At 45.0% G+C, this 12,810-nt stretch overlaps 1 protein-coding gene across 1 annotated transcript in view; it reads right to left on the bottom strand.

Annotated features, from left to right (window-relative positions):
* prkd4 (protein kinase D4) overlaps positions 1 to 12,810 on the bottom strand; it is a 28,643-nt gene that overhangs the window by 11,140 nt on the left and 4,693 nt on the right. Inside the window, exons 3-10 of the mRNA XM_056300103.1 lie at positions 10,909 to 11,047; positions 9,816 to 9,947; positions 8,295 to 8,449; positions 7,769 to 7,964; positions 6,866 to 6,949; positions 4,780 to 4,933; positions 1,512 to 1,635; positions 750 to 827 (exon numbers count right to left, since the gene is read on the bottom strand). Of these exons, the coding sequence (XP_056156078.1) occupies positions 750 to 827; positions 1,512 to 1,635; positions 4,780 to 4,933; positions 6,866 to 6,949; positions 7,769 to 7,964; positions 8,295 to 8,449; positions 9,816 to 9,947; positions 10,909 to 11,047 (1,062 nt within the window). The remainder of the gene's footprint in view (positions 1 to 749; positions 828 to 1,511; positions 1,636 to 4,779; positions 4,934 to 6,865; positions 6,950 to 7,768; positions 7,965 to 8,294; positions 8,450 to 9,815; positions 9,948 to 10,908; positions 11,048 to 12,810) is intronic.

Below are 12,810 nucleotides of genomic sequence, written 5' to 3'. Positions count from 1 at the left end.
GACGGGACAAACGTAAATGAAAGAGTGAATTTTCTAGTTAATTCCATTTCAGTTTTGTAGAGCCTGACATTAAAAATCTCCTTTCAGAGACCTGACAATAAGAGCTGCATCACGACACCCATGAAAACTGACAGATGGGCAGAAATGTATGATATATAACATTAAATATAACATTGTATAATAATGGGAAATGATACTGAATGACTGAAGTCGTCCTTTGAAAAATTGGGATGAGGCTGAAAGTTTTTTCTACAACCAATCAATGATTTTGATGTGTCACTATGAAGATTTTAGACCTGTTGGCTTTTCTGTTTGCTGTTTAGTTTGACGTGTGGAAATAATTGTTGCGTTGTGTTGTAGTGTTGTTATTCCATGTTAAGTACACTGAGACAGCCACGAAACCGGAGTCAAATTCCATGTTTGTACAAACTTACATGGCCAACATTATTCTGATAATTCACATCAAACCAAGATATTAGCTGCATGATCCACTTATGGCCACCAGGTGGCAATAACACTGAAGCGATAAGTACTAGCTGGATTTTTCTTTTTTTTTTCTTTTTTACATAATTAAGCCCATTTAAATGATAACAAAACTGAATTTTAACTAGAAATAAAACTGACTTCTAGTTTAACCATTTACATATACATATATATAATGTACTATATATGTTGATAATTTATCGTACAAAAATTTTACCCTATTTCAAAACACATTCATCTTGTAGTTTAACCCTTTATACTTGTACCTTGTAGTACTTGGTGCTGCTCTCATTCTGGTACAGCATGATGCTCCTCTGGTCCAGAATCCAGTAATGACGTTTTCTCTGGGACAAAAAGCAGGAAAGATGGTGGAAATGTTTAAATGTAGAAAAGGAAAAAATGTGGACATTAGTGAGAACCATTTCCCACGTAGATAACAGGGGTTTAAGGACACGGCGTTCGGTTAAATTTTGTGGATTATGTGAATACTGTAGAGGAGAGATCCAATTTCTGCAGATTTTTTTTTCTTATTTGAGAAGTTTTTAGTTTTGCATTTTGCTCTCTACAAAAGATGCCGATGATTTCTTTTCTCCCCTACCTACTAAACTATAGTCACTTTAATAAGTTATTGTTAGATTTTGTGAGATACTGTACCATATAATATGTGTCAAAGAGGGTTGAATCTTTTCATATGGATACAACGTTTATTGACAGATATGTTTCATCCCTCAACTACGTGACATTTTCAGCCAGACTGAAGATTATTGAGCATGCATCAATGGATGCCTTTTGTGTGATGCATTGCATTCTGACATGTTACCAAGTCACATTTCTTGGTTTTGCAAATTTACAGATTGGGTACATGAGACCAATTCTGACTTCTAAGATTGAGGTTTGGGACGGATAAGAGATTGTGCTCAAGAAATGGCTTTCTAAAGTACAAGGAAATGGGTTATACCTGGTGAGCACATGACAATTTGTATTCTAATGTCCTCTGTGTGTGTGTGTGTGTGTGTGTGTGTTCCTACCAGTGTGTCAGTGTTGGTGTGATGTAGTAGCCATCCCTCTCTCAGGACACCGCTCTGTTTCCTCTTGGTGTGACGGACAGACTGGACAACTCTCATCAGAGGGATGTAGCTACTGAAACATGGGCTGAGAGAGAGAGAGGGGGGGGGGAGGCTGATTAATAGAGAATCAGGAAATGATCAAGACTAAACGTCAGGTCACCATTTACCAGACCGCTTTACAGAGCTCACTGACCAACGAGCAATGTGTTGCGGAGGTCCATTTCGGCCTCTAGGTGGCAGTCTGGCCCACCACTCAGTCTTCTCAATGTACTCTTTTTAAAAGCCACCTTTTTTTTAACTGCATTTGTGTTGGGTTGACTCAAACTAGTCATTGTGTATGTGTTGGCATTTCCGAAACAATATAACGCCAAATGTCACCCTTCACACAAAAAACCTCCAAGAGTCCCTGACTGGCTGGTACAGGTCACCATTTCTGAGCATATACTGCCTTCATTTGGTTAAGCAGCCCACAATCAACGCAACTGACCTCTTATTGAATACACGTGTTGTGTTAAAGGTTTCTACTGAGTTCATACACAGTAGTTTTCAACCACTTTTGCTTAATTTCCACAGCCAAAAGGAGCCAATTTTTAGAGCTCCCACTGAAGAGGTGCGTTTTAACACGTGACGTACAAGTCAGTCTATATTGTAACGTTGTGGAGTTAGAAAACAACGAGACAGGAGACGTGAGAGTAGACGTAGTCGAGGTAGTTTACTAGCTCCAACTTAGCATGTCATACATCTGACGACACTGAACTGACTGAACCGGAAGCGGAAGTGCATTATCTGACCCCTCGCCTCTTCCCTTAAAGGTACACCGTCCTCTTAGGTGAATGTCTCTCGATATATAGATGTGGCTCACCACAACGTGCACAAATAAGTAGACAGGCTAACGAGTCGGACCCTTTAGTCGACTGGTTAACGTTGTCGCCCGTGGTGCGGGAGCCACGGGTTCGCGTCCCGGCTGTGACGGAACGGTCCGGTCCGGCCGGGCTGCCCCCCCCGAATTCGCTACAATATTAAAAACACCGTATAGGAGCCCCTCTACTCTCAACAACTTGCAAATCATAGTTTGTATTTGTCCATTTGAAGGCGGATTGTTGAAACAGTACTTAGCCGTATACCGTCGACAAGCTAGCTAGCTAGCTAGTGTAACCGGTTATTTTGTTGCCCGGTGCGGAATTCGATACGAGGTGTACTGCACCACAAGGTGACATCGCTAACCGCTCGGCTAAAGGGGTCAGACCCGTTAGCTAGGGACTCACGTGTCTCATTAGTAGTTTACAGTCGTCACCCTCCCCGGAAGCGCGCCCTCGCGCTTTGTTCTTCCCGCGCTCCGAAGAGACTTCTGAGGATCTGCACACTTCCGGATCCCACCGCCGCCACCAATGTAACCGGTTATTTTGTTGCCCGGTGCGGGATTCGATACGAGGTGTACTGCACCACAAGGCGACGTCGCTAACCGCTCGGCTAAAGGGTCAGACCCGTTAGCTAGGGGGCTAACGTGTCTCATTAGTAGTTTACACTAGCTAGCTAGCTAAAGAAAGCTCGTGGTGGCACGTTAGCACACTGCCGCAAACTGTTGCGCACACCGAAAATTTAAAACATCGCCACCCAACTTTTTTTTTAAATCAACTAATAAATCTCTCACTTGCAGCAGTTTACTCAAACAAAACACAAGTTAATCAAACGTTTCGCTCCATAAACCTCGTGTCCAGATGAACCGCTTCAGCTTTCTTTGATTGGCTCACCTGGGTCGTGGAGCGCGCACGAAGAGACGCTGCGCAGGCGCCAACAGATCATCCGCTACGGATCATCCGTTGCATTTCCACAACCTTTCCCGGGGCGGGAACTCGCGTGTTTCCAAACGTAGCCACATTTCCAGGCTTGTCGCTGCACGATTCATCTCGTCGCAATCGCGACGGCCAACCTGTGCGATTATACAACCGCAAAAAGGCTACGTCTGTTTGTGTGCGTGGCCACGCCCATAATTAAGAGATGACCAATCGGTCTCTGTCTAGGCAGTGAAGCGCGCGCAGTCTACGGTCACATGACTATCACATGACTGCGGCGTGCAGACCAGAAAGAAGGACAAAGGGAATCCGACGACGGCGAGCAGGTTGCCTAACGGAGCCGTATTAGGGGCATGGTGAGAAAGGAAAGAAAATTAGGGGGCAGTTACGAGTTCCCTCGCAATACGTTCTCACCCTGTCCCTAATACGGCTCGTAGGAAACGCTGATGGCAACAACAACACGACAAAACAACAAAAACAAAAAATGCGATGTTACGGGTTTTAAATGGCACGTTACTGCCATCTGTTGGAATTTAGGCGGTACTGCGTTGCCGACTGTTTATCGCCGCAGGGGCGTTGTTGCCCCGGATGTTGTTGTTGTGCCCCGGAAGTTGTTGTGTTCCGAACTGTGTTGTGGGACTACTTCATTGTTCGCATTAATACAGTGGCCCATAAATGCTACGTTGCCGCTAGAGGGCGTTCAGTGTAGTGACAGCGCATCTGATTGTAGTGTATCCATGTACCAGTCGTTTCTCTATTAAACCAGTAAACCTATATCTTGCCTCCTCGTGATACTGCAACCTACAATACACGAACCAGATTAAAAAGAGTACTTTTGTAAACTACTAATAAGACACGTTAGCCCCTAGCTAGCCCTTTAGCCGAGCGGTTAGTGATGTCGCCTTGTGGTGCAGTACACCCCGTATCGAATCCCTACCGGGCAAGAAAATAACCGGTTACATTTGTATACGTATAAATGTATTATATCGCAAATGGCGATATTGTCCACAATAATCACAATGTGACTCTTTTTTTTTCATCAAATCGTGCAGCACCAGTTTGAACCCTGTTTGTAACAACGTCTTCCTCCTCTGACCAGTGGCGCCCCCAAGGGGTGGCCACGGCCACCCTGATACTATCCCTGGCCCCCCCGCTGGCCCCCCCAGCCACGAGTCGCATATGCAGAATATGCTTCTGATTATGCAGAATATGCTTCTATCTGATATTTTACATTAGGTGCTGTTCATTTAAACCAATAATGTATATTTTTCTTAACTCTCATATTGACAGTTTTCCACAGTATACTACAACAGCATCACAGAATTCCTGAAATTCAGTCGTGGCTTTTGGTTTTGGAGTGCCACCCCAAGATTTTCAGTGGCCCCATTTGGCCCCCCCCCCTATGAAACATGTCTGGGGGCGCCACTGCCTCTGACCTGATGTCCGGCTGCTGGTGTGAAGCGTGTGTGGACGCCGTCACTGGTTCCTCAGAGAACACGCCGGCCTCGCTGCCGTCCAGTGACGTCATAGGGCTGACTTCTGACCTGCTGACCTCATCTCTGTTACTGTCACTGTGACTGCTCACGGAATCTATAAAAAAAATAATAAACAGATAAAATTATAACAATGATGAGGATAAAATAAATGTTATACTGAAACACAGCCATGAACCGTCTTCATCCTCACAGGCGCAGGTTCGAACTCCTACTGGAGTTCCTGGAAGTTTATAATGATGAAGTTTGTGACGGTAAGATGGTGCACCACGTTTAACGCTGTCACTGGTTTTATTATTTTAATGACAGGCTATCATATTAACCTATTAACCTATTAATTATTTTAATGACAGGCCATCATATTAACCTATTAACATATTAATTATTTTAATGACAGGCTATCATATTTACCTATTAACATAATTATTTTAATGACATGCTATCATATTAACATATTAACATATTAATTATTTTAATGACAGGCTATCATATTAACATTTTAAAAGTAAACTTTTGATTTCACAGTTACAATAATCATCAGTTTTCTTCAAATGAAAGCTTCTTTTAATGCAAACCGCCTTCTATCCTCTAGTTTGCCTGCCTTTCACTCGACCGGTTTATTAGGTCAAGTCAAACTTATTTATATAGTCATATAATATCACACATCACAAGGTTGCCTCAGTGGGCTAATTTTACTGATGTTATTTTTACATCCATTTTTTGTAATATTTTACGTTCATCTTGTATGCTGTTGCTCTTCATGACTGATTTTGAAGCACTTTTAAAATGCCTTTTTGATCCCTTTTCTGTTTGTGCTCAGTTTGTCTTTTTGTAATGTAAAACACTTTAAATTGCATTTTATGTATGAAAAGCATGATATAAAGTTTATTTTTAAGGGTGCAAGCTATAAAGGGGCTATAAACCCCTATTGTAATTGTTGGTTTTGTTATTACTATTATTATAATTATTGTTGTTATTTTTACTATTACCATTAATATTATTATTGAGCCTTCTGCCTCTAACTGCTTTTTATGTGCTTTGGCATGATGAGAGCTCACAACAAATAAAAATAAACTGATTAAGACTAATTAATAAAATGCAAACGAACCTCAAGGGACGCTACAACGAGGGCAGCATTTCTCAAATTCAATTGGCTTGTGTACAGTATAGTTGTGAAACTCAACACAGTTGTGTATTTCATCCTGCTGAACAATTTCACGTCCAGAATCCTTAAAATTTGTATTTTCTGTCATTTTGGATTTTTTGGAAGAGTTTTTTTGAAAAAGACATGAAGAGGGTGGAAGTCTTCCACAATGGATGCCTCTGACCTAGCTCGAAAATCACAAAGGAAATCAGTCGCACACAGACATCTGAGGTGGCTGGCACATGTGCTCAGGATGGAACAGGACCAAAGACCCTGGTGTTGCCTTGTGATGGACTCCACCTGGAAGAAGAAAACCTGGAAGGCCCAAAGCCACCTGGTGCCGGACGGTGACTGAAGAGCTGGCCAAGATGAACCCGACGTGGGGAGAGACACAACATGCTGCCAAGGACCAAGTGCAGTGGAGAAAGCTCATCGTAGCCTTATGTCCCATCAGGGATGAAGAGGAGTAAGTACGCAAATTCATACTAAAAGCAACCGCCCAACCCCGTATTTGAGTTATAAAACACATTTGACTCACCATTAACAGCTGCAGCTATTTATTTTCTAATCGCTAATATCATCAAATTAATAAAATCATAGATTAACAAGGACTTTAGAGCATAGTTCTTATGCTGATGTACTACAAACTTCTATATAGATCAGTTCTTGACTAAGTTTGCTGGAAGCAGCTTGACAATGTGGATCAGAGGAGAATAAGTCAGCCTCGACTCAGAGACTCATGGATGAGAGTATCAAAGTGTGTGTGTGTGTGTGGTTATTCAATGATTCATGAGCAGACAATTTATATAAAAGCAGAGGAAGCCTGAGCTCAGACTGAACTTGGTGTCCAGATCTTTTACTGGACCACAAGGACCGGCTCCTCACCTTCTGCACCAGTCCCTCTTCTCTCCCCCGGACAGTCTCTGGGGACAAACGGCTCGCAGCGCCGGTGACAGTTAAACCTGCAATCTAAAGACACGAAAAGAGGGCGGAAGGAAAGAGTGGGATGTGTTGTTAAAGATGGGAGAAGCAGTGGAAAAAAGTCAGGGTAACCCTTCACAACACAAACAGTTCATTATGACATGAGTGAGTAACTAACAAGTAAAACAGATGTACCTGAACTATGATGGGTGGGAGTAACTGAGTAATGTGAGTAAAACAGATACTTTTCTGTATCTCTAGTTTGCATTCTTGCCATCATAATAATGTACTGTTCTTCTACCATACATTTAGACAAGAAAATAAGACAATATCTGAATTTATCCTGAGAAAATACCATCGACAGACAATAAGTACATTTAAAAGCACAATTAGTCAATACCAAATTTATGAGGAAGTTTGGTGCCTCAGTTATAATCTGAAATTCTGCTCCATTTGTGTAATGAAGAATGAATAGAATGGAATGAATGAATGAATGGGGTGAATGAGTGAATGGTGTGAATGAATAAACAAGATGAATGAATAATAACTATATAGCACTTTTCAAAAACTGCTACAAAGTGAATGAATGAATGGTTTAAATGAATGAATGGTGTAAATTAATGTAAATGGCTTAAAGGAATGAATGATGGGGTGAATGAATGAATGAATGAATGAATAGAATGAATGAATGGGGTGAATGGGTGAATGATTTGGGTGACTGAATGATTGAATAAACAAAGTGAATGAATGAATGAATGAATTGTGTAAATCATTGAATGAATAGAATGAACAAATGAATGAATGAATAGGGTGACTGAATGTGGTGAATGAGTGAGTGGACCCTGACCATCGTCAGAGGAATCTCACCGGAGCATTGCAGGCCCTGTCTGAAGAGGCCTTTGAGCAGCCGGCGACAGTACTGGCAGACGGTGGGTTTGGTGTAGCTGTGGATGTGGAAGGTGTGGGGGACCGAGGCCTTGGCCCCGTCTCCTGGACCCACAGCCAGCCACACAGCAGGCTCGGCCCAGGACGGAGGTCTGGATCTGGGCTTGGACATGCTGATCTGTAGGGGTTAGGGTGGAGGTGCTGGGAGTTATCGGCTGTGCAGAGCATTGCTAAAAGTGTCTATGTGGCTTCGACTTTTTTGTTTTTTTGGTGTTTTCTATGACCGACAACAGGTTTACAGCCAATCAAAACCTGAGAATGTCAGCTTACCATTGGATTAAGATCAACATTTATTGTTTAACGTTTTAATGGAAAAATGTGTACTTCCCAAAATGTTGCTCCTAAACGTGGGACAGCATCTCATTATGCAGTACATGGGACAATTCTGTGCTGCACAGTGTAAAACATAAACGTGTTATTTAGCCACAGTGACTGTGTGATGATGTACCTCCTCCAGACTGCCCCCTGCTTGTGTGGAGAGGGAGTGCACTCTGGGCCTCCGGGGAGGAAACAGCGAGAGACTGGGTCCAAATGGACGATGAGTCCATCTGCAGTTGCTAGGCAGCTGGAGGGCACAGCGCTTATGGAAGTCCAGTCCACAACCTGGAGAGAGAGAGGGAGAGAGAGAGAGAGTGAGAGAGAGAGAGAGTGAGAGCATGAGAGAGAGAGAGAAGGAGATCGTCGGTTCGAATCCCCATGTTACCTCCGGCTTGGTCGGGCATCCCTACAGACACAATTGGCCGTGTCTGTGGGTGGGAAGCCAGATGTGGGTATGTGTCCTGGTCGCTGCACTAGCGCCTCCTCTGGTCAGTCAGGGCGCCTGTTCAGGGGGAGGGGGGGACCGGGGGGAATAGCGTGATCCTCCCACCCACTACATCCCCCTGGTGAAACTCCTCACTGTCAGGTGAAAAGAAGCAGCTGGCGACTCCACATGTATGGGAGGAGGCATGTGGTAGTCTGCAGCCCTCCCCGGATCGGCAGAGGGGGTGGAGCAGCAACCAGGACGGCTCGGAAGAGTGGGGTAATTGGCCGGATACAATTGGGAAGAAAAAGGGGGGAAAAGCCAAAAAAAGAAAAAAGATTTGTTTTTAGAAATTGAAAAGAAACCGGATTGGCCTAAAAATAAGACACCCCCCCCCTTTTTGCAACACTAGTTTTGGACCATAAGAAACACTGAATAAAACAAGGTAGGCCGATGTACTGCATTTGACATCAAATATACTACCACGTTTAAATAAGAATAAAACATGGTAACTCAATAAAAATACCATAAATCAATGAAGTACCAGAATCACATTTTAAATTGAATTATTTAAATAAAGAACAGTAGCTTGGCCTACTTTTTTTGGGGATTTTTCCCCCCTTTTTCCTCCCCAATTGTACTTGGCCAATTAGCCCACTCTTCCGAGCCGTCCCGGTCGCTGCTCCACCCCCTCTGCCGATCCGGGGAGGGCTGCAGACTACCACATGCCTCCTCTCATACATGTGGAGTCACCAGCCGCTTCTTTTCACCTGACAGTGAGGAGTTTCACCAGGGGGACGTAGCGGGTGGGAGGATCACGCTATTCCCCCCAGTCCCCCCCCCCCAAACAGGTACCCCGACCGACCAGAGGAGCCGCTGGACACATACCCACATCCGGCTTCCTACCCACAGACATAGCCAATTGTGTCTGTAGGGACGCCCGACCAAGCCGGAGGTAACATGGGGATTCGAACAGGCGATCCCCATGTTGGTAGGCAACAGAATAGACCGCTACGCTACGCTACCTGGACGCCTCAACCTGATCTACTTTTGAGAATTTTTGTTTTCTAGACAATAAAGGCATCTTCATCTGCTGCTGTGAATGAGTCATGCCACTTAAATATGTCGTCCACGAACACAAGACTGCAACACTTCCTCAAACGTCATCTGCCGAAAAACAAACATCATCTCATTCAGGCCAGGACAGGATACAGGAAGTGGTCATGCCTTCACATTTGAGGCCCTGGCGAACGAGACCCCACAGCATCTCTCCGCAGTGGTGGCAGAAGGTCGGGCTGCGGTACGACTGGACCACCAGCGAGTGGGGGCGGCTCTTCACCTCAGTCACGGTGGCTGATCCTGGGTCAGAACACAAACAACCGGCGGGGTTTTATTGGTCAAGTACAATCACATCACAAGGAATGTGAGCCGGTACGGTGCTCTGGGTTACACATTAGTATTTACACGTGTACACAATAGTGCAAGTGAAGTAAAAGGTAGAAGAACCATCAGGTTTGTGGACTCGGTCTCGTCTTGGGACTTCCCAGTATAATGACTCGGATATGACCAGTGGTGGCTGGCCAGTACAGGGCACAGGGGCGCCGCCCCCTTCAAACATCAAGAGATAAAAATCTACTTAAACATGTTCAATATAATGTAGTTGTATAATGCAAATAATGACGATAAAAGTGTTTTCAGTCTGTGAGCGCCTGTCAGCAGCATTAAATATTGGTTCAAATGGTGTTTGGTTGATTCCCGTCTGAATATATACACACTTCTTGGGTGAGGGGCGCCGGCCAAATGATACCTTATGTAAGCCCTCAAACTTGTGGCGAGCAGGTGACCTGAGGCTGCTGTCTGATTGGTTTCTTCAGATTTTCCAGGGGGCGCAGTTCTGTGCGCAGTTCTAGGCAATGGAATACACCACTATGCTACCTGGATGCCCATAAGTCTCGCTTTATTTAAACAGGCAAACATTTATTTGCAGTGCTACCATTAATTCACCTGTTCCCATCATTATATTTGGGGGCAGCTCAGCAGCAGGCTGTCAGGTTATGTACAGAGGTGAACCTGTCATGTTGTTTATGGTCAAATTCATTAAGCTTGAGTCCTACCAGGCCTTCACTAACCCAGACATCACTTCCAGACAGGTGGCTGCTGGAGGGAAACTCATAGCAGTCTGTGTGTCCCTGCAGCAGACACTCGAGATTTGGAAATCTGGATGGGTTTTGGTATGAAAAGACTCTTTGTAAATGGTCGTTCAGTGTTTTCCACCATCATCCCATCGGACCATGAGGAGTGTCAGGGGCTGACCTCTGACCTGAGACAATGACCTCGATGAGGTCTCCATCCTGCAGGATGTCCTGATCTGTCAGGCGCTGCAGCAGCTGTTCTGATGCAGGATGATGTCTGAAGAGCAAAATCTTCTCCCCAACACCCACCACACTGCAGTCTGGAGCCTGCAGAGAGAGAGAGAGAGAGACACACACACAAACACAAACACACACACACACAGGCAGGCAGACAGACAGGCACACACACACACACACAGACAGAGACACAGACAGACAGACTGCAGTCTTTAGACAGTCAACCTTGAAGCATCAGTAGAAGATAAAGCAGAGAGGAGGAAGGTCGATGGCCATGACGTGTGTATAATACAGAGAAAACCCATCCTGTACAGATTCATCAGATTATGTCATCACTCTGACTGGTTCTGACAACCTTCCACTTATTACTGATGTGGGTCTACACTTTTACATACAGGAGACCAGATAGAGACTCTAACACGAGTCTCTACCCGGTCTTACCCACACCACTTCATTCTCAACTTCTAAACCACGAGGCTGTCCTGTCTGTACTGCTAGCACGTGAGAAAAGATGGAGGAAAAGACAAACGTGAATTTTCAATTTCCAAACCCTCCAATCGGGGAACAAGGCTGTGACCTGCTACGTAGTCCAGCTGTGTGTCTCCGGTAGGACGCTGCAGCATCGGTGACACGGGCCTCATAGAGGGCAGGGGTGAGAGAGGGGACGACTAGCGTCAGAGAGGAGTCAGGAGAAACCAGCGTGAGAAGAAAACCCAGAACGAATCCAAAACCACAAACGAAGAGACAAAACCAACGCAGCACAAATGTTCGATACAGAAGACCTGGCCTCTGTCGAGTCGCATAGCAACAGGAGCATTACATTTCCCTCTCTCTGATGCAGGGGCGGATCTACAGGGTGGCAACAGGGGTGGCAGCTGCCACCTCTGGGACACAGTCTTGCCACCCCATTTATAAATCAGATAATATGTTTTTAAAGTATATTTTATGTACATGCATGGTGAAGGTCAATGAGACCCGCACCAAACTCATCTCAAACAGAAGTCGCCGATTTAGAATCCCCCCTCCCCCTCACAGGCGCGGGTCTACAGGGTGGCAAAGGGCTGGCAGCTGCCACCTCTGGGACACAGTCTTGCCACCCCAGGAAAAAAATCTCTAGATCCGCCACTGCTCTGATGACCTCCCTGAATTACGCAACGCCGCATTTGAGTCACCGGTCTGCTGTCCGTCCGCAGAAGACGCAGACCTGGTCTGATGAAGATGGGAGACAGACGCGCTGACTTTTGGATAACCTCTTTACAGCTGATCTGAATTCGGCCGGATGTGTGCCGCTTCACACACAGACAGTCATTCACCGACCCATACACGGGGCCATCTTTCTAACCAGCACGTCACGTCACGTCACACAGCCACAGACACGCCGACGGACCCAGCGAGCGCAAACACTAGAACGACCAAGGCCGCCATTTTGAGGGTTTTGGATTTTCAAATTTAATAACTTAGCGGGAGGGGGGAAAGATACAGACCTGTTGCTCCCCGAATTCTCCTAAAATTGCATATATTTGCATTTAAAACGAGTTTTAGATCAACTGCACAAAAAGTTATACGATCTACCTAAAACGTCTATGACAGGTCAAAATGACCGTCCCGTAATTTGCGCGTCATCGCGTGCGTCGTGTCACTATTTATGACGCGTGTTGTTACGTCATTTCCTTCGCGACGTTCGTTGCTTCGTCCTGGAAACACACTAGCGCCCCCCCCCCCAGTGGAGAGAAATAGTCTAAGCTTGATTTCTGTTTATTGCCAACATGTCTGGTTACAGACGCAGCATGACTACCGCCGACGCGTTGCAGTATTTACAGGCGTTGGACAGCGGCCATTTTAAATTGTTTGGA

The sequence above is a fragment of the Lampris incognitus genome, chromosome 20 (genome assembly GCF_029633865.1).
Source record: "Lampris incognitus isolate fLamInc1 chromosome 20, fLamInc1.hap2, whole genome shotgun sequence".
Taxonomy (NCBI): Eukaryota; Metazoa; Chordata; class Actinopteri; order Lampriformes; family Lampridae; genus Lampris; species Lampris incognitus.
This window is presented reverse-complemented; position numbering and strand designations above follow the sequence as displayed.